Raw genomic sequence first — 22,167 nt, 5'->3', positions numbered from 1 at the left:
GCAGATATTGAGAAACGACAGGAATGGTTTACAGCCTGTCCTTCATCTTCTCCTCTCTTTTCCTTTCTTGTCTTTTTTCCACAACAAAATCAGAGTGTATTGTCTTGCTTACCCCTTTTCCCCCTCAATCTTTCTCTTTTTTCTTTCCTTTCCCTTCGCTCTTTCTGTTTTTTCTCTCCTCTGAAAAGGTAGAGAATGATCCGCTTCACTTAGCAGCTGACACCACATAAGCTTGCTCGTCCTCTGAGACACGAGCCTTTTGTTTTCATGTGCATTATGATAATTATGAAGGGCCACAGCTCCTCTCCATTTTCATCACTCTTCTAATGATACTTACATTTTTTTGTCAGGAGCAACCACTGAAAAAATCACTCTTTTTTTATCTTCTGAAAGAATCCTTTTTTCATGTTTTTTTTTCACCCTAACCTGACATTTAAAGGGTGACAGCTGAGGTGAAAGGAGCACAGAGTGTGACAGCCATTCATGCAACAAAATGTGGCAGAGAACAGTTTTTGGTTAAGAGTACAATAAAGAACTTGTTTTTCACTCAGCCAGAAACTCACTCTTACAACCAATCCGTGATGTTCATTTATTTGCCATTTGGTTTGATAATTCGAACCCACATCCTGTCACCTTGCAAGAGAGGCCACTGAAGGGACCTTTGACCTTGCTCATAATTACACAACCACCATCTTTTCACTGCAGCAATGGCAGTCATGGCTGCCCAAGTCCAGTGGCACACCAGCCTCCTCCCCGTGGACTGCAGCAGGTTTTCTTGTCATCCGTGCCTCTCGCTCTCCCTCTCTCCCTCTCCCACTCTCCCTCTCTTGTCAGTGTTGCTCCTGGCGAAAGGCTGATACTTGATATTCAGAGGATAGCAGCTTTTGTCTCAGAGATTTAATCAGTGGCTCTGCTCCCACTGCAGAGGAGAGGGGGGGTGGGGGGTGTAGGGGTGGCAGGAGAGAGGGAAGAAAAGAGAGATGGAGGCAGAGACTGTTTATGTGTAATGACACAATAACAAAGCCTGCCTGTAAAACACAATCTGCAAACTGTGCTTTTGAAGGGGATTTTCAGTCCTGGATTAGTGTCAGGCAGAGGGATATGGAAAAGGAGAAGAGAGAAAAAGAGTCAGGTTGATGTGATAGACAGACGAGGTGATTTTGTGCGCGCGTGTGCGTCTGTCTGTCTGCGGCGGGGGACGCAGTTTGTGTATGTGTGTGTGTAAATTCATGTGTTTTGACACTGTTTTGTATTTATTTGGCTGCACAAGTTAGCGTCTGTGTGGGCACAGCCACATTGTGTTCTGAGTTGTAAGCAAAAGGGGATTAAAGTTGAATAATGTAAGCAAAATATTTGGCTGCAGAATGGCCAAATGCTTCTTGTGATGGTTTATGTTGTCGGTTGGTTGATAATGGCTGGCATGTTGACTCTGTGAGACTGATAATGGACAGCTACCGTGTTGGTTAATGCATCCATCATCTAAAAGCCTCTCCATTTAGTTCTACCTCTAACCGAAAGGACTCTGGGAGCAATGTTGTCTTTAAAGGCCTCAAAGAGCTCTTAAATTTAAATAACAGTTTTTTCATCAAGGAGGTGTAAAGAGATCCGGGTTATGGAGCACAGGTGTGCATGTGTGTCTGTGTGTGCAAAAGTTTGTCTGCGCCTCTTCCTTGTGTGTGTGTGTGAGAGAGACAGGGAGAATGATAACGAAAAGTGAACATTTGTTTGTTTTGTCCTTAAAACTTCTGTCATTCAAAACATCCTACACCAACCTGGGCAGAGTCCGTTTTGTGTGAAAGTGGCTTTTCAGTTGCATTTTCATTAGCAGCACTGTCCTGTGTGTAAAAATGTAAAACTTACTTTGTTGTCCAGTATCCAGAGTCCTTAAAGATGTCAACCTCCTTCCCACCTCATATAGAATCAATAGAGGCTGGGAGCCAGTGAGCATGGCTAAATAGAAATATTGTTCAGGGGAAGTGAGATGTGAAAGGAAAAGTGTCAGGAGATGTGTGTGTGTGTGTGCGCGCGCACGTGTGTGTTCGAACATGTTGTGTAGGTGTGGCAGTATGCATTTGTGTGCGTGTGTTGGTGTGTGTATGGGTGGGTGTGCTTTGCTATTGTAACCCTGCTGATTGGATTGTGTTTGACAGATATGGAGTCTGGAGAGCGGCTGGCCTCCCCTGCGCCCACCCTGTCTGCTGCTCGCACCTCCTCCCCTGCGGCCTCTTCCTCCTCCTCTTCTTCCTCTTCGTCATCCCCCGCTCCCCACTCTAAGAGCAGTCTGGCCCCGAGCCCTTCAGCACTGGGATCCACCCTCACCACCTCTGGTAAGAAACACTTCTCTCCCTCTGTCAATCTTCTATCTCTGAAAAACCACGTGCATCACAGGAAAAATACCAGCACACATTGCAAACTGTTCCCATGTAACTATAAAACATGCCAAATATGGCCACCTTCATGTCTTGATAGCATTCACAGTCCTCCTTATTTCTTTACCATGAAAATGAGTTTCTTCCAGTATTAATTATACAGTTATTTTGCATCCTGTGTGAATACACCTCTCTCCCAGCTACACGGATTTTTTTTTCATGACAGCTTGGGTTGCAATTGAAAAGCTGCTGCATTAATGAATCCCAAACAATTAGGGGGCTCTTTTGTGTGAGAAACACACACATGCTTTGCCATGTCTCCTGACAACCTTCAGCTCTCTGGCTCCAGCTGCCTCAGAGTCAGACTCAGCAGGACACTGTGCATGCATGTGTGTGAGAGAGAGAGAAAGAAAGAGAGAGACAGAAAAAGAGAGAGAGACTCTGCCTGCATGATTTAACATTTGTCAGCCACTCAATGTCTAGTCAGCCCTGTCCAGCAACCAGCCTCCTTTCTATGTATTGGTCAAAGCCATTAGGCAGAGAGGAGTGTGTACGTTTGGAGTGTGTGCATGTGTGTGTATGTGTTTGTTTATCAAATATCCCTTGTGAGAGTAGATTATTTGCTCATACTCTTTTTCTTCTCATCTCTTAATGTCTTACTGTTTTCAGGCCCTATACACACACACAGAAACCATGATTAGACTGAGCAGGGAGTAGCATATCCAGGTTTCTCCATAATTGTGTTTTCTCTCTGTTGTGAGAAGAGGAAGAAGGAGACAACAAAATAAAGAGCCTTGTTTTGTCCTTCAACTCCCCAATGTTGTCCCAAAGAAGACGCCATTAGGAGCTTCTCCTCCTTATGCATTATACATCCCTGTGTGCCATTACGTGTGCTCAGATTTTCTAGATAAGCGATTTTGGACTGAGCGTCAAATGAAATGCTGAGAAGCAGGCTGTTAGCTCTGAAGTTCTGCCGCTCTTTGTGGGAATCAAGCAAGGCAATTCTTTTTCATTTCATACAATGGCTTGTTCAGTCCGTGGATTATATCTCCAATATATCGTATATATGTTCACAAATATATACACGTAAGTCACATCCCTAGCTCCAAGTGCCATGATCAAAAGGAAAAACATTCTCAGCCAGTGCAACAAGAATAAGTCAGCTGTACTGTGTAAGCAGGTAACATCAGTAATTACGTATTTCAGAGATATAGTATCATCACAGACTGTGCAGACATTGATTCAAGGTCCTTTGCCAATGTGCCAATAACACTTAAGAAAAAAAAAATCAGAACAACATAAAAATGAGCACAGTCTGTGCGTGTGTGTGTGTGTGTGTGTGTGTGTGTGTGTGTGTATGTGTGTGTGTGTGAATGTGTGCGTATGTGTCATTGATGAGGATATCACTTAGAGAATAAAAGCTGATCGGCGCTTGTAGCACTCTCTCCTTCTGGGATCAACTCACGGATGCAATTAACTTAAATCTGTCTGTGGAAATTTGATTGACTGCAACAAACAACAAATTAATCCCCCTTCGGCAGCATCCAAACATGAAAAAAGCAGGCGGTGCAGTTTGTCAGAGAGGAAGAAGGATTGAAACAGAATGAGAAAGAGGGCGAGCGAGAGAGAGAGACAGAGACATAGAGTGAGGAAGAGGGAGTAGGTAATCCTAGGTATGTCTTGCCCGTGCTTCTTTCTCACTTCAAATTTTTAGATTTAATTATTCGCCTTCTGGAAGCCTGCATTAATATTGAAAAGGCATTTGCAGATGTCACTTTGTGTTGCCTAGAAAGGAAAGGGGTGTGCGGGGGAGAGGTGGGCACCCCAGGCATAAGTGAATGCTGTGGCTGGCCTTTCTGGGGGTTGCATTGCAGTCGTTTATCTTCGTATCCGCTAGCTGACGCTGGCAAGGCGGGCTCTACATATTCAGCATATTCTAATGACATTCAAAAGGCAGATTTTGCTGCCTTGTGGTACACAGGGGCCTTGAAGCAAAGGGCTATACTCTCATGCGTCACACTGCTGGCATGCAAGTAACGCTTTATTTCTCGTCACATAACCACTGTTTTCTTTTCTTTTTTTTTGAGGTGCATCTTAAGAATCATGTTCATTAATAGTCTTCTTCAGTGTTTTGAATAGCATTATGTATAGCACATAATGTGTTAAGTCTCCCTGTGGGTAATTAGATCCCAGACTGCATTAGTTCAGAAAACACTGTGCCCCAGTGTCACTCTGTTTTACATTTCTGTGGTGTGTGCAAGTGTATAGTAGTTTGACATTTTCATCTGCATTGTGCACAACACTTTCCTTTTCTTCAGTCATCACTTTTTGCATGTGTATTACCTGGCTTATGCAGAGGCATCAAGAAGGCTTGCTCTCCTTTTCTGGAATAGAAATTGAATTTGCATGAAATATGCTCACACCAAATTGCATCTGACTCTGGGAGGAGGTAATACGTGGCAGTCGCCCCTGCCAGAAATGATTGTGCTCAGGAAAACGCTAGACGATGATGATGTTGATGAAGTATTCTTCTGTGCTGAAATTGAATGCCAAAAGGATAGCAGGAGGTTAGGTTTTTACACTTTATACACACACTTCTTCACTTCACCAAGTATATTCACTTTTTGTCCAATGCAGCATATTCTGACACCCACTTCAAACTGAAGAAATACCAATGCACAAATAGTTCTATGTTGAAATTGGATTATGACAAATGTAATTTAAATGTTTTACTGTATAGACATAAGCATCACCCTGAAGCAACAGTCAGTCTCTCTTGCTCAGAAACGACACAGCTGCCTTTTAAAATTAGGCGCAGCGCTAAAGCTAAAGCTGAAGTTAATTCTTACACAAATAGAAGACAGTCATCGTGTATTTAATTCTTCTGTAGTCAGGTGGATAAGAAGCGACACCTTCAAGAGCGTTTTAAATCTACTTTTTCCACCCTGTCGATTCTCACATCAAGAGCTTAGAGAGGTAATTTGAGAACAATGTTCTCAGTCTACACAAATAAACATATACAAAACTAAAAGCAGGGCAATGAGTTGTGCTAAAGGTGCAATAAACAACTGTCACACTAGCTGTGCACTAACATCAACGTCACAGTTTATGGAAGAAAAGATTGGATAAATATATACAAAAAGTAAAATTGAATTAGCTGTGTATATTTTTAGAAACTGGAGTTCAGAGCAAAATTCACCTCCTGTAAAGAAAACGGCTGTTTTGTCAGTGTCAGAAATGGAAACAGTAGTTTGAAACAACTAAATACAATTAAACACAAAAAATCTACAATGATCATTTCTCACTTTACAGGACAAAATCTAAACAGAGTGACTCTGGTTATTGAACATGCAGTATCTCCACTTGTTGCTCTGTATCACTGGCCAGTGTGTTGTTAGACACAACTAGATGTATGGCTATCTGCTATAGATGGCATTTGAACATGTCCTGCTTGGCTCGGATTTATTTCAGGCCGTCTGTTTGGAGCAGCAGGAGAGCAGCCATTCATTGGCTCCACATTGTCAAGTGCCTTCCCTCTGGTCAACCACCCAGCCTTCGGAGCCCTCTACACTGCCGGAGCGGGCAGGCCTGAGTTTGGAGGCCTGGGCTCCCTGGGCATGTCAACTGCTCTGGCTGCTCACCCCCAGTTAGGAGCTCTTTCTGGTAAGACGGGAAACTTGGAATTTTGATCATCAGTCGGTTAATGGGATTGCATTTTTAATCCTCTCCTCCTCGTCTTCCACTTCATCTCCTTTCCCAACAGAGTGGTGGCGAGCTGCTGAAGCCCATGGACGGGGAACTGCTGCCTTTCTCCCTTCTTTCATTGGCTTCCCTCCATTCTTCACCCCTCACATTCAGCCAAACCACAGCGCCAGTCCTGTCCAGATCAGGATGCCCGGCAAGAATAGCCATGCCCCACCCAAAGGTGCAGCACTATCAAAAAGACACATACATTGGCCATCACAGTTTTAGTGTATTGTGCATATCAATGATTAGTTGTTTCAATGGAATTGAGTGAGTAAGTGACAAAACATTTCATCATATGCGAATTATGTTATTATGTTTCCAAGAGGTAATGACACTTTGTACTGATAAACAACCAAACCCTTATCTTTCCTCATCTTTCCCAGCCTAAATCCACTTTGTTCTGTGATGAGATTCCTGCTTTTCAAGAGAAATTTAATGACTTTCAGTCCTCACTTAGTGATTCTGTCAACCTCTCTCTCCCTTCTTTCCCTTGTGTTCCTTCTCGCAATCTCTGTTTCTTGCACTCTTTTAATTTCACAGTATCTTTTAATTTATCTTTTATTATGTAAACCACTCATGTTGGGCTTGTGACTCACACAGCCAGCATGTTTGATGAGATACATGTATAAATCAGATTTTTTATTAGCCTATTACATTCTGCAGTTAGTTCCAGATATTTCATTATCATGTGTAGCAAAGTTCTCCGAAGATTTGATTAGTAATGCAGCAGATCTGTTTTGTGTTTCTAGGGGTGAATGGGGCAGTGAACGGTAGTGGCGTCTGTCCTCCCACCACACAGTCAGGGAGCTTTTCTGCAGGTTCGGCCTCTGTTCAGGCATCGACCAAGGCAACCAAAAATTCAGACACCACTAATACTCACCTTAGCAGCCCTCAGAACAATCCAGCAGAAGTGGTGGAAAAGCCAATTCAGAAACCTAAAGAGAAGGTTAGTATTTCTGTTTAGTTTGAAAGCAGGTAACATATAAAATGTTACAGTAATGCGTTGGACAGTGAGGGTCATTCTTGCAGTTTTTCCTCTTAACTCAGAAGCCACGAAAGAAGGCAGCAGACAATTCTGCGGCAAGCAACAGTGAATCAGGAACATCCTCGGACAGCTCAAGTGACGGGTCCCTCAGCAGTGATCTGGAAGACTTAGCAGAGGATGATGAAGATGATGATGACGACGATGAGGATGATGAAGAAGAGGACAAACACAGTGAATTATCCGACTCTGAGAAGCGGACAAGGAAGAACACAAAGGTAAAAAAAAATATTTAACTTTAATAAAAACACACAGTGACAAAGAGACATTTTTTTTTTTGTTGGTCCAAACCGTGAAACCAGCACGCCCTCGGCCTCTCTGGTCACAGAGCACTTGACAATACTTTCAGAGCCTACATCCACTAAAATTGTGCTCAAAATGTGGAGTGAATTAAAATAAATTATCATACCACGAGGCTATTCTTTGTTCTGACAGACCTTTATTTCCTCCCCAGGTTTTGATACCCAGCACTGGAACTGCAAAAACTGACAGACCACTCTCTGGGGAGCGCCGGGAAAAGAAAGACGCCAAAGCCCGGAAGGTCACCTCCAACCCCCCAACCCTTGTGCCCTTACCCTGCTCTGTCTCCCCTCCTGCCTTGTCCCAAAACTCTCCTCTGGCCCTGCACGGCTCCAGATCCCGGACAGAGCCACAGCAACACTTCAGTGTGATTCAGTCCACTGGCCTGGCTGCCAACTCAAAACCCATGGCACTCCTTACTCAGCCCCGCAGGGAGTCTTCACCGTCTTCCTCCCCCATAGCCCTCACCACATCTCCAAAGGCACTTGCCAGCACGGCATCTCCCAAACCTCCTAAACTGCTGCCCTCCTCCTCCCCTCAGCACCTGCCCCTCTCTCTCTGCTCTTCCCCTAAACCTCTCTCTGTTCCCTCTCCACCCCGCTCAACTCTTCCTCTGTCTACCTCCCCAAAACCTTTTGGTTTGACCTCATCTGTAACAAGCTCTCAGAAGTCCTCACGGAAGTCACCTCAGCACACCGTCATCGGCGCTGCCAAATCCAACAAAAGGAAACTGCTGGAAGCTTCACTTGCGCAGATCAATGAGTTCAGGCTCAAACAGGTAAGCCAACCTGATAACAGCAGTTGAATAATGTAATTTTCTACCATATCCTCACAAATGACACGTTGTACTTCACATATACATTGTATGCTGTGAGGTAGACAAGAAAAATAGCTGCACACTCAGCTTTATTGAACAAAGTTATTCCCAACAAACTGGCAGTAATGAATTTATCCACTGGAGCTGAGTGCGAAGTTAGAATTGCAGTTTTATTTCTCTTGTTTCCTCACTGCTATACAATAGCCAGAGCATCTTTTCATTTGATTTTGAATTTAGCACATTTAATTATCACAAGATCCAAGCAGCTCACAGACAACTGCAGAACTGTTATGAGTGAAGCTGCACACATAAAATCCTAACACTGAGTTTTTGACATCAGAGATAGTCGTTGTTTTGTACAGTAGAGCTGATAGTAATTCTCAGAACTATGAGATTGGACAGAGATAATGAGAGAAATGACTCTGTTAACAGTGTTTATATTTCTATTCAGTGTAACGGTTAAATTCTGTGGTCACCTTTGGAGAGGAGGTTTGTGATAAGCGAATGTTGTGTCACACTCAGCTGTTGGTAATGACTGTATTTGTACACATATGTAGTTACCACTGTTAAATGAACACTAGTAATGTTGAGAACAACAACGCCATTTGCGTCTGATCTTCCAGTCGGGTAACGAGTGTTTAATCTTTGTTTAGTCCTTTGCACAAAGTAGTGTTGTACGTTTAGTTCAGTACTTACATAAGTTAGACTATCACATCTTGTACTAAATTGGTTTATTTGATGAACCTTATTAGCTATGAGCCAGATTATTTTAGCATGTTCCAACATACTACTGCTGTGGATGTTAGGTTTTCACAGCGTTGTCCCAGCTGATGGTTTATGGCCACGTATGTGGTATCATGTTTGAAACATTCATATGTAGCCCACTAAGCTGATCAACACTTCTGTGTGATCTATTAACAGTTCTCGACTCATTTACTGTGGTTACAGTTGCTGTACCGGTGCAAAGATTAGCCTGTTGATAAAAGGTTAAACTTTCATTGCCACTGTGAAACAGACTTTGGCCCAGCACACATGCTATTGTAATATTTATGTTTTTCGGTCAATTCAAAAGAAATCCTTTCAATATTGTCATTGTCTTTGCTTTTTACTGCACAGATTTCATTGCTTTAGGTAAAATATGAATGATAGCACAATGATCAATAAGCTAAACCTATTGAGGCCAGCTTATTCTGTGAAAATAATTTCCCCTTTCTTGTTTTACCAGTATAGAGAAGTTTACAACGAGCTAAATTCCCCCTGTGGTTTCAGCACTGTTACTGTATTTCATGGTCTGTGAAATTGATTTGTTTCACTTCATATCACATCCAGTTGAAAGTGCAACGTTAAAGTCTAACCTGCCTTTGCTTAAACACAGACTGAACCAAACTTGTCATCAGTGTAAAAAAGGCAAACATGCCCAGCCGCATGATGATAATGATGATGGAGCTTTTCAAATGTGCAGACAAGTAATTACAATTTTGGAGCGATACTCAGTGTTTCTTTTTGTAAACTTGGCTGAGTACAATGCCTTTGGTTATTGCATTTATGTTCTTTTTGTTTCCCAGAAAGGGGCTTAGACACAGTTAACTGTACCAGTGTTCGGCATTGTAGTTTTGTCACCTGCTCAAACAATCAGAAGTGATGCAAACTGACAGCTGGAGCAACTCCACTTTGTCCCAATTCTTTTCAAATTTTTTTCTAACCTTTCTTTGTTCCTCCTATTCTGCTTCTCCCTCTCCCTGCCTCCCCTGATTCCCTACTTCTCCTTCTTCTGTCCCTCTCTCCTCCTCCCAGACTCTCATGTCCCAAGGGCAGACGTTCCCAGCTGACCAAAAGAGGCACCAGCAGGGGCCAAACAAGTCTCCCAAGAGGACGTCTCTGTCTTCATCGCCATTGCCACCCGCTCCGTCTGCTACACCCCAGAACAATCACTCCAACCTCTTCCTCTCGAGTGCCCTGCTAGGGCTCCCTGAACCACACCACCCCAATGGAGTCATCCAAAGTACCACTCAGGACGCACCTTTGGCCCTCATCACCAAACCTCGCAAAAACTCTGCCTCTCAAGGTAAGTCCCCTCAGTGTGACTCCGATGCTGGGTCCATGCCTGTCAATCTGAGCACAGGGGCGAGTAGGACCCAAGCAACTACCCATGCTGGGCCTCAGTCACAGCCCCCCACTACCTCACCCAATGCCACAGGCCATGGATCCAGGAAGAACAAGACCCCGAAGGGTAAGGGACAGACACCAGGGCTCGGGCAGGGACAAGCAGACCCTTTATCTGCCTGGAAGGGCTTCTCTCAGAACCACCTGGTACAGTCTCTAGTGGATTTGTTTCGTGGAGGAGAGTCTGGGATTGGGATTCCTGGAGTTAGTATCCCTGGAGTCGGAATTCCTGGAGTGGGGATCCCTGGTACATGTAACCCCACAGCTGGTCTCCCTGCTAACAAGGAATCTGATGACTCAGGAGATGATGATGATGATGAGGATGATGACCTTGAGGAGGAGGAGGACGATGAAGACTCAGATGATAGTCTGTCAGGTTTGTATCTTCTGTGTACCTGAGAATAAGCTTACCATGAATAAAAATGTGAACTCCAGTCCAAAAAATACCAAAACGGTACAGCTACACAATGTTTTGTATTTCTGACTGAAAAACAGAAAAGATCTAAATAGTTGATCTTTCTGTAGATAGATTCCGACTGATTTAATTGACCAGGTGTTTCAGCTTGAATGAACATATGGTTCATTCAGAAATGGTAGAAACACACAAAAAATAATACATAAAAACATTAATTACATTGCCGATTGATCTGATATCTCAATCATTTTTAACTATGATCATCCTCTCACCCTGATTTTCCATTTCAGAGTCTGACAGCAACTCAGACAGTGACATCTCCGGAAAGAAAGCGAAGGAGCTAAAGCTGCTGCCGTCTGGATCATCTAAGAAGGAGATGACTCCCCGCAGGCTAACCAAAGGCCCAGAACTACTGAACACCTCAGCCAATCACACCGCCACCAGCTGCTCCCCTCTCAACCTACAGGTCATCAAGACTCCCACCATTGTCACCAGCTCCAGTGCCTTGGGCTATCACAGCTCTCCGGGCTCATCGTCCTACAGCCTAGCCTCTCCATTAGGTAACGTGTTCAAAATCATGTGTGAAGAAAATGTAAAAATGAGAGGTGAGAGATAGGTTTAATAGAATCTCATACTGTTAAAAGCTAAAGTTACAGTAGACTGCCTGGGGGTGGTATACTCCCATCATCCACAGAAAATGGAAGAGAGGGATTGTCACTTTTAGGGAGGAAGAAGGCGGTTGGTTGTCGTGACTTAACCGGTGCTCTGAGGTCCTGTAAGGGCATGCCCAAGAGCTCTGACAACTTGTTTGGCACACCGACGAGTTCTGTTTCCGCCTTCTTTCAACGCAAACGGATTACTAGGAGTAGACAAAACAAGGCGAATAGTATGTGGTATGTTTGCCAGTAATGTTTCAAGCAGATATTTAAATCTTTTCAATACCTTCAGTATGAAAAAGATGTTATGTTATGCTTTTCTTAAATAAACTATTCAGGAAACTAAATCATATAAATGTTCTACTATCTATTAGGTTTGGCATTTTAGTTATATAATATTATTATGAAAACTAAGGCAGTTCCCAGATTTAGTGAATTTACCTCAGCCTCAATACGCTACCGTGATCTATATCCATGATACATGTGCCAGTGTGCACATACATGTTTGTTAACTAACAGGTATGATTATTAGTAAGATCTGAGGCTTTCGCTGCTGCTGCTGTGCAAGGCTTCCAGTCAAACTGATGGCTGAACTCTGTCTCTCCACAGGCTTGGGGAAGAGAAAGAGGGTGATGGACGAGAAGGAACTAATGACTCCTCTGGAGCTGGGGTATGTACGAGAGGCAGAGAGAGAGAAAACTATTTAAAAATGGTTCAATGGGTGGTCACAAATGTATAACTTTGCTGGGGTTTTTTTTGTTTTGTTTTTTTTTTTCTTGCTTTTTTTTTTTTTTTCAATTCTTTAAAAACCCAGGTGGCGGAGAGAAACGAGAATCAAATCTGTGGCTGGGCGCCCACAGGGAGAGGTGGCCTACTACGCCCCGTGTGGCAAGAAACTAAGGCAGTACCCAGATGTGATGAAGGTACCTCGGGCCGCAAAGCACTGCAGTTGAATCTAAATCATGATACAGAAGCAAATGTTTGAGGCAGATGAGCAGTTCAGTTCGTAACAGGGTTTACAGTGGGAATCATTGTGGGCGGCTTGGTTGATGATTTATTATGGAAAGCTGTTTTTGGTAATAATTGCTACACTGCTCATCCACATTACTCAAACAAGTGCTTGGGCATCATGTTTTTGTTGTGTATTATCTATGCTATCGCTCCAGCTGCACTCCACCCCCACCCCCTACCCTGCTCTCTATGACCCTAATAGTGAGAGATGATATTCTTAGATTCACTTCTTGTGCCACTTTTTTTCACCTCTCCTTCCCCCTCTAAAATGATGAATGATTAGTGTTGGGATGCACAGCTTTGGCCCCATTTGTACAGCATATTCTAATTTACAATCTTTGTTTGCTTTATCAAAAATTTAAAACTGCATTTGAGTGTAGCAGTGAGTACAAAAAAATGTCTACTCAGTAACATTGACTCACTGCTAGTATGTAGGCAGTAAAAAGCCTAGCAATGCCACAGATAAATAAGAAAGGGCCTGAATTGTGCACCCCAAGGTCAGAACCGTTTTTCTCTCCTGAGAGCTCTTGCTCTTTTTTGTCCCCTGGCTTTTATAATGATTAGTAGCGCTGCACAGATGCACACTGTAACTGTAGACTCCCTCCAATCTAGTGCCTCCCAGTTGCTTTTCAATGTCGCTAATTTCGCATTTTTTCTGACTAAACCAACGCCATTATTATTTTCTCTTCTGTAGTATCTATCCAGAAATGGAATAAGTGGCATCACGCGTGATAATTTTAGCTTCAGTGCAAAGATAAGGGTTGGTGACTTCTATGAAGCCAGAGAAGGACCCCAGGTGACTGCCTTTCATCTCTCTCTTTCTCTCCCTGATCCCTGTTCATCTTTTCATCTAGCGGCAGGCAGAGCTTCATGCAGCAGTCACTGTCAGGGCATGGATAGGAATCAACCAAAACCCTCAGTAGTCCTAGTTCATAGACCTCTCACTGTGCATGCTGAAATGTAATAATCAGCTGACATTACTTCCACAGGTGACCAGTGATATATGCCATGTTTTCTGTCTGTGATACAAAAAGATAAACTAGGAAATGTGTGTGTCTATTACTGGAAACAGATTAGAGAAATTAGAGTGCTGAGGGGCCAGAGAGACAGATTACCTATAATCTGAGTTAGATAGATCAATAAATACGTGTTATTCATATATAATCTAGCCAGATTTATATTATCTATTATTGAAAATATAATGAGTAATATCTGAAATTTCCCTATTCAGTCCTCTGGATTAGAGTTTAGCTAATGATTACATTATTTGTTGACAGTCCATGAAAAAAATTCATGTCAGCAAGTGATTCTCCCCCCACCCCTGCCAAATCTCCACATCTCTACTTCTATCTCCCTGCTCTCTAGGGTTTACAGTGGAGCCTGTTAAAGGAAGAGGAGGTCATTCCTCGTATTTTGGCGATGGAAGGCCGTAGGGGGCGCCCTCCAAATTCAGAGCGCCAGTCGGCGGGCGAAGGCGCTAAAGGTACTCGACGGAGGAAGGGGCGACCCCCTAATGTGGGTGATCCATTGGCACCTGAGGGCCCCAGTCCAAGTGAGGTCAAACTTCTGCGCAAACTAGAGGCTCAAGGTTAGCAGAAGAAATGAGCCCTGAAAAATGTTTGTCATAAAAGTGTTTGCCATTAATCAATCAGCCATTATTCAGGCAGCTGAGACCAAGGAGGGAATTACAATTGTGAAAAATGCAGTATAGGGACAAGGCTGCTGTTTGTCATGCTCATTTATTACAGTAAAATCACCTACTTCATGTGTAGCAATATAAAAAGTATTTGAGTAACTGTCCCCTATTTTCTCTGAACTTTAAGAAAGTTAAAGCATGATCTCAGTCAAATGTGTTAGGTCAGACTACAGCAGCATTTACTGTGGGCATTCTCCTGAAATGTATCAGTGACAGTGTCGTCCTTCCTACTCCATTCAGAAATAGCCCGACAGGCTGCACAGATGAAACTGATGAGAAAACTGGAAAAGCAGGCGCTGGCACGTGCTGCCAAAGAAGCTCGGAAACAGCAGGGTAAACTCTTGTTGTTGTTGTTGTTTTTTGTCTGTGTTGTTAGTGTGCAGGGCTGTGGTCAGTTATGCCACTTTAAAGGAGGTTGATCTAAATGTAGTGCAGTGTAGCATAAAGACGTACGGGGCCTCTGGAGGCTGTCATGCTGCTTAAATAGACATTGTATGTATATCCATTAATGTTTTTATCATATTAAAGGGCTCGCTTTAATCTTCTTTCTGCTCTAATCCATGTAGCTTATACATTTTCTAAATTCCTACACGACATTGAACTTTAAAATCAAGAAAAAAAAAACAAATTAAATTTTGATTTTTTAAATATTTAATATTTAAATATTAAATTATTCATAATGGGTTCTAGGTTTTGTTTGAAAAAAAAATACTCCAGGGAAAACAGTAGAATAAAAAGAAGAACATCACAATGATTACTTGATCATTTATCATTAAAATAAAGAACAATACAGTTCAGTAATAAGTATATTTACTAAGCCTTCTCACCATTGTTTCAGCAAACCACAGTTTTGAATCTTATACAGTTTGTGAAGACGAGGAGATGAAGATGACAGGATAAAATTCTAATTTGTAAAAGAGTTTTAAACATATTTAATTCAACTTTTGTAGCTGATAAAATAAACTCCATTTGTATTTCCATTGCCTTACATTTTACATACAGTACATTTGCATAAATAGGGGGATACCGGTGACCTAATCTATCTTCTGTATACCTATCTATCTGTCTTCTCTGCCTAAATTGCTAGAACGCCTGATCATGTCACAAGTGTATGCCTTCATGTAGTTCAATAATATCCTCCAGGCATAAGAATGAAAGACCTGGTCATACGGTCATACAATACCTGCTGCAGCGCGCTATAATTGTGGGTGATTTATTTGATAAATGTACAAATGTGCTTTACTCTTAAGCCTTTTCTTTTGGGGGGGGGGGGGGGGGGGGGGGGGGGGGGGGTCCTTTCTCTGTGTTTTGGTTGCTACTGTTTTCTGATGACTACCTAAACTAATATTTATTTGAAGTTAGAGTCACCCATACCTGTAAGGGACACGCTGTGTTTGCAATAATACATGTTATTGTTTTAATGAGTGTGTCTGTGAGTCTTATGATTGTTTTGTGCGACTGAGTACCTTTCTTGGCAGGTACTTGTCTGAATTACTTGATTTCTTGTGTAAAATCATATCATCATCCTGATCCGAATGAGATCGTCTGAATAAATAAAGCTCTCAGGTATGAATATAGTTATTTTTTGAAAACACTAACCTAACACTGACTTGACTCTTGTAGCTATCATGGCAGCAGAGGAGCGGAGGAAGCAGAAAGAACAGATCAAGATTCTCAAGCAGCAGGTGCGTCTTCATCATCAACCCTTTTCTTGCCTTTCTCCTCATCTAAGTGTCCTGACTCACAGAGTACCTGTGTCCACTGCACAAAATGCTGAATGGTTATTTTGCTTTTTTTGTTGCTTTTCAATTACCATCATTACTTCTCGTACTAAACTTATTGTTGTGTCCTTTTGGCCACCCCAATTGGAATAGAGTGCTTGAAAAGTGATTTTATCCAGGGATATTTTCCAGAGTCTAAAATATTAAAAGATTTTTTTTTTTTTTTTTTACAGGAAAAGATCAAGCGTATTCAGCAGATTCGTATGGAGAAGGAACTCAGAGCACAGCAAATTTTGGAGGTACAGAATCTGATCCAATAGCACCTCTGATTAAGCAGAACATTCCTGGATAGCTACAGCCCCTCAGTCTATAGTGTTTTAATCTTCCTAAAGCTCATTACTGAACAGCAGCATGCATTGGAGGGAGTTGCGTCTTCTTAGGCATAATTCCACATGGAACTAATGCTAAATTGGTCTTGGTTGACGGCTGTTGAATATTAAAATGGCTGTTGCTGCCTCTTCAGACTTTATTTAAATTGGACAGAAAAGTCTTTTTTTCATCAGACAACAGTAACAGTTTAGCATAAGTGGGTCGAGGCAAAAAAAAAAAAAAGGTGCTATTTTCCACATACACAAACACACGTGCGAAGATGCATACACGTCCGCACACACACATATGCAGGCACACACAATTATACTGTAGGAGCTTCAAAGTGTTTTAGCAGGACTAAATCAATTTTGAGTTGACACGGTTGGCAAGCCACTCTTAACGGGAGGCTTCAGAATTTTCACAATTACGTGTTAAAGAGATACATTATTCATTCGCTGTGTTTTACAAATTTGACTGGCATTCAGGAGCATAAAATCTTTGCTCAAACCAGAAAACTGCAAACAATCAGTTAAAGTGCAGCAAAGCTCTCACCCAAGACTGATTGATATATGTCTCTGTGTGATTCTTGACCTTAATTTTTATTCATAGGCCAAACGGAAAAAGAAGGAAGAAGCCGCCAATGCTAAAATACTGGAGGCTGAAAAACGGATAAAGGTATGTTTGTCACACTTACAATTACTGTTAATATAATATTTCTGCACATCAATATGTGGCGTGCGAACTTTTTTTGCTGGCATGAAAAAAAAAAAAAAATCACATTAATAAAATTATTTGATACGTAGCCTGATCTGGGGCTTTCTCCACTTAAGGAGGCGCTGGCAATAAAAAATTAGAGTGGTCTTTTGAAATGGGCTGAAATTCCATCAGTCTGTAGTGATTTTCATGATATTGGCACCATGGAAGCATATTGATTTTTCCCTCATATTCTCTTTCTTTTCTTCAAGGAGAAAGAGTTGAGGAGACAGCAGGCAGAGATTCTCAAACACCAGGTAGGCTTTCACTCCAATTTGCTCAGTCTCTTAAACAAAGTAGTTACTGCCGAATAAAACCATTTACCACAAATAAGAATTATGAGGTGTGTTTGTGTTTATGTGTGAGTATATACTGTATACATGTCTATTTAAAATATCTATATAATTAATCTAAAGTTCAACTAAACAGTATTTCTATTTATTAAACCCCATGCTTATTGGTATTGGATATCACTTCTGTTTCATAATATTTTGCCAACTCTCTCTGCCAGGAGTTGGAGAGGCATAGACTAGATATGGTATGGGTATGTTTATTTTTGTACATCTAACACCTGCATCGTGTAACTGGTTGTGTTATGGTTGTCATAGCAATGCATTAAGTGTAGCACTGGCTGCTGTCATACTACATTCTTCTGCATGGCTTTCCAGCAAAACCAACAAAAAAGAAAAAGAGTCAGTATGCTGCCTCCATCTGCTCGTCCTGAGGGACAACTGACCCTGTCACGGTGGCCAGGCAGCTTCTGTCCCCCCTCCCCCATCCTACCCCTTTTACTCAGAATGCATTCCAAAGACTGCTAGCCAATCCACACCCACTGTCTGAAAGTGCACTCGAGGAGTTTCCATCCATCACATACATTGTCTAACTGTTGTATTGGAATAGCCTGTGTTACCCATGAGTGCTTGACGATTTTGGCCCAGACATTGAGCTTGTGTCTGTTCGTCCATGCATCTGTTCTGCAGTCCACAGAGTGCTGGACTTTAACCTGCCCCATCCCAGCCTCTCTGTCATTCACTGTTCTTGTACTCTTGCACAAAGAATGAAAACAGCTGCCGAGAATCATGTTGTCTTTATGGTGGAGACCGTGGTAGGCAGATTACCCACAGTTTGTGGTGGGTACGGCACAACCTTTGCTTGAAAATAGACTTGATAGACTGTAAAACAACAATATGATCAATTCCACCATGGGGACAAATATGGTTCTCTGTAGCATTTTGTTTTGGCCTGGCTGTCCTGCTTGTAGCCCTTCTCACTCATACACAGTTGCAGCAATCTGAAGGTCTGCCTATCTGTTTCACGGTGGACTCTGAACTGATTGTTGCATCAACTCCTTGTACCGTCACATGCAGCGCAAAGAAGGGGGTGGGGAGCTATTGAGACATGTAATAATCCTGCTTTTTAAGGTCGTCACTTGCATTTCATATGCATTTGATTTATTATAGTTTTTATCATTATAACCTTTAACATATTCAGTGTTGTTGATGAAATCGAAAGCTAGAAAATTCTGAATGCCACGGGCTTCATGTCCTTTTTGAACTTGTCCCTTTTGAAGTTTCCCATTTGTAGATAAATCAAACCAGTAAGAACATAGAAATATTGTAGCAGAGTGCTTGGCATCCAGCCTGTTTTGTTTATTGCAATGACAAAACAATCTTCACAAGCAGCCCATTTTAGTCACTATGTGCTGGAAATGTCCTTGGCAAGCCCTAATAGTCACAATTGTGTCTTTCTGGTGATCACAGAGGCAATGACAGCCCGATATGGTGGAACGGGGAACCTAAAGAGATCAAATACAATGATAGTCACTGGTGATTCCTGTGCCCTTTTGCTCTAAACTGTGTGTCATGCACCAAAGAACAACATAGATGTCTCATCCTCAGCACTCACATACTGTGCTAATACTTCAGCTGCCAAAACCAATGAAGTAGGACTGCTCTGTTTGTAGCTACTCTATACCAACTATTCCTCTTTGTCATCTCCTCACCAAATATTATTAGAATAATATGTCAGATAAACATTAGCATTGACTCATGTAATTGAATTTATTATTTTAATTATAATGCCAATATGGCATGCCAGATAACTTCTGGCAACCAGCGTTTTGTTGCTTTTGTTGTGTCAGCTTTAGTTTAGAGGCGCCGTCACCGATTCCAGCTGCTTCTCCTTTTGAGCCTGTCATCACATCTACTTTGTATCGCATCTATGTGTTGCTTTTTGGTTGTCATCGTACTACTGTACTCTTCACTTATGCTTCCACCATACATGTGAAAGTGTATAAATGTGAAGCATCGTTTTGTGTTTGTTCAAGTATGGTGCCTCTATTGTGCATCACAATTTTACATTAATACATACTAAATTTAGTTAAATGTGTAGCACTGCGTGTGCAGTGTGTGCTGTTAATGTACCTCTGTGTCCTACTCTAGGAGAGGGAGAGAAGGCGGCAACATGTAATGCTGATGAAGGCTGTTGAGGCTCGCAAGAAAGCAGAGGTAGCCCATATGCACACAAATAAATGCAAAAATACACACACAGTTCACTCCAGAAAAAGCACCAGTCATTATTCCCTGGATAGAGTCCCTCGTTCTCTCCTTTTTGTGTGCTCTTTTCCTCCATTCATTTTTTTTTTCTGCACACTTACCAAGTCAAGTCAAAAGATTCTGGCCCTCAAGCACTTTCCTTTGAATGCACAGCAGCATTAGGCTGAATTCTAATACTGCTCAGCAAAGTCAAGTAAACCTTCTTGTCTGTTTTCACAAACACGCACACACACACACACACACACACACACACACACACTTTCCTCCCCTAATGCTCCCTTGAATTTCTGACTCTCTAGGAGCGTGAACGCTTGCGGCAGGAGAAAAGGGACGAGAAGCGTCTGAACAAAGAGCGTAAACTGGAGCAACGGAGGCTTGAGCTGGAGATAGCGAGGGAACTGAAGAAGCCAAATGAAGACATGTGTCTGTCTGATCATAAGGTAGTTTAGACAGTAGGTCTGGTCAGTGATGTGAGTGTTAAGTTGCTCACTAATAATAATTACTCTACCTTTTAGTCCATAGGCCATACACACTATGATGCACAGTATATTGTGCATCTTTCTCTATTGAGCATAGCTAAAAAATGTTTTTATGATTTAGGACAGCAGAGTTAAACATAATATTACAGCATACCATTAGTGTCAGATTAATGTTATTATTGTTGCTCTTATTATTGTTATTAAATTGTATGTGGAATATTTACTTGGGGGTCATACTATAAGACCATAGCAGCGAGCCTTTTAATATGTGGAAATGTGTGCCCTCAAGTGGTGAAAAAAGAGTACTGTACAAAATAGAAAATAAGCAGTCATTACAATAAATTGGAAAGCACCATCTTGATAACAGTCAACAGATGTGTGTGATCATATTTTATCATACTCCAAACAGGATATAATGTATTTTGTTCACAGTAACACAACAACCGCCATAACAAACTCAGTTAACTTTAAAATAACTTTCTTTTCTTTGTCCAGCCTCTGCCCGAGTTCTCCCGGATTCCCGGACTTATCCTGCCAGGACGTGCCGTGTCGGACTGCCTGATGCTTATGCAGTTCCTGCGGGGCTTTGGGAAGGTTTTGGGGCTTGATTTGAATGTGGATGTGCCCACACTGGGCATGCTGCAGGAGGGCTTGCTCAATGTTGGGGACAGCATGGGCCAAGTCCAAGACCTTCTGGTCAAACTGCTTTCTCTGGCAGTCTGTGATCCTGGTTTACCTCCTGGGCAAAAGGTGAACTTTTTCATTTAGCTTATTAAGTCATGCAATGCGTTTATAATTGGGAACTTGAATTATACCTGAGAGCACTTACTGGTTTATCCAGACGTGTTGATTAGGAGTGACTTAACAGCATTGTAATACTTATAATATTAGTATTGTTATATGTTGTTTTCCAAGTTCATAATCAAAAATAGGATTTAAATTATAAATTTATACATGCAGTATATACTGGAGATCAAGCAGCCTACAATCTTTTAATATCTCTTAATATTTAATGCATCAGTCATCAGCTTAATCTGAAAAGTACTATGAAACCTTTACATTTGATACTTTGATATTAATGTAGTGCCAGTGCAATGTACTTTCACACAAGTACATTTTGAATTCAAGGCTATGGTGATAGGCCACCTTGGAAATTGCACCTCTACAATATAATGTAATCCAATACAGAAGCTCTGCTGTGAATTCTACTTCTGCAAAACTACTTCTGCTATATGTTTATTATAAATACTATATATATATCTCTATATATATATGTTTATATAGTAGAATTTTGTTTTAATTCATTCAATCATTCTCTCTTCCTTTATCAGACTAAAACCATGCTGGGGGACCACCTGACCAACGTTGGCATCAACAGGGATAATGTTTCTGAGGTGCTACAGATGTACATGGGAGCCCATTGTGCCAATACAGAACTGGCTCCTCTGGCCCTCAGTCTGAAGACTAAGGCCTTCCAGGCACACACGCCTGCTCAGAAAGCCTCAATCCTGGGTTTTCTCGCTAACGAGCTCGCCTGCAGCAAAGCCGTTATCAGGTAGGAATAGCAGTTGAAACCGACGTCTCATAACTGAAAAAACAAAATTAGAAATCCAACCTTCCTATTCATCAGCTGCAAATATGTTCATCTGCAACATACAGTATGTGTTTTTATCTCGCCTAAGACTATTCATTATATTCAGTATTATTCAATAGCCAGTAATGGTATGTTTTATTGATGCAGTGGAAAATACTTAATAAAGCTGCAGGAGGGAGCAGTAATTTGCAGTAGAGTCTTTTTGATTGTAATTATGCAAGTATTAATTTGTGCTCTGGGATACCAGCTTATTACACTTTTTACTAGGGCTGTAGTCAGTTGCCACCCTCCTCTTCTGCTATTACTTTGTATGAATGTCAGAAACATTGATGCGCATAGGCACAACTGTAACTGACAGGCTTGCATTTATTTTCCTGTGCAGTGAGATTGACAAGAACCTGGATCAGATGGCAAACATGAGGAAAGACAAGATCATTATGGAGGGAAAACTGAAGAAGTAAGTTTTTTTGAAATCTTATA

General features: G+C 41.7%; 1 protein-coding gene across 16 annotated transcripts in view; it reads left to right on the top strand.

Annotated features, from left to right (window-relative positions):
* Positions 1-22,167, top strand: part of baz2ba (bromodomain adjacent to zinc finger domain, 2Ba) — a 63,776-nt gene that overhangs the window by 33,316 nt on the left and 8,293 nt on the right. For 3 of the 16 annotated variants that reach the window (XM_026378445.1, XM_026378446.1, XM_026378438.1), the window contains exons 3-25: positions 2,151-2,327; positions 5,841-6,032; positions 6,133-6,294; positions 6,866-7,062; positions 7,164-7,376; positions 7,613-8,236; positions 10,070-10,814; positions 11,144-11,413; positions 12,119-12,179; positions 12,324-12,432; positions 13,215-13,316; positions 13,886-14,108; positions 14,457-14,549; positions 15,840-15,901; positions 16,171-16,236; positions 16,916-16,981; positions 17,272-17,316; positions 17,571-17,603; positions 19,501-19,566; positions 19,914-20,054; positions 20,589-20,843; positions 21,425-21,648; positions 22,070-22,144. In XM_026378445.1, coding sequence (XP_026234230.1) covers positions 2,153-2,327; positions 5,841-6,032; positions 6,133-6,294; positions 6,866-7,062; positions 7,164-7,376; positions 7,613-8,236; positions 10,070-10,814; positions 11,144-11,413; positions 12,119-12,179; positions 12,324-12,432; positions 13,215-13,316; positions 13,886-14,108; positions 14,457-14,549; positions 15,840-15,901; positions 16,171-16,236; positions 16,916-16,981; positions 17,272-17,316; positions 17,571-17,603; positions 19,501-19,566; positions 19,914-20,054; positions 20,589-20,843; positions 21,425-21,648; positions 22,070-22,144 — 4,199 coding nt within the window. In that variant the 5' untranslated portion in view covers positions 2,151-2,152. Of the gene's footprint in view, positions 1-2,150; positions 2,328-5,840; positions 6,033-6,132; positions 6,295-6,865; positions 7,063-7,163; positions 7,377-7,612; positions 8,237-10,069; positions 10,815-11,143; positions 11,414-12,118; positions 12,180-12,323; positions 12,433-13,214; positions 13,317-13,885; positions 14,109-14,456; positions 14,550-15,839; positions 15,902-16,170; positions 16,237-16,915; positions 16,982-17,271; positions 17,317-17,570; positions 17,604-19,500; positions 19,567-19,913; positions 20,055-20,588; positions 20,844-21,424; positions 21,649-22,069; positions 22,145-22,167 lie in introns of those variants that run through there. The other 13 variants (XM_026378449.1, XM_026378447.1, XM_026378454.2 and 10 more) reach the window with 7 other exon arrangements.

Source organism: Anabas testudineus, chromosome 3, assembly GCF_900324465.2.
Source record: "Anabas testudineus chromosome 3, fAnaTes1.2, whole genome shotgun sequence".
NCBI lineage: Eukaryota > Metazoa > Chordata > Actinopteri > Anabantiformes > Anabantidae > Anabas > Anabas testudineus.
The sequence above is the reverse complement of the archived record's forward strand: the minus strand, read 5'-3'. Positions and strand labels throughout refer to the sequence as shown.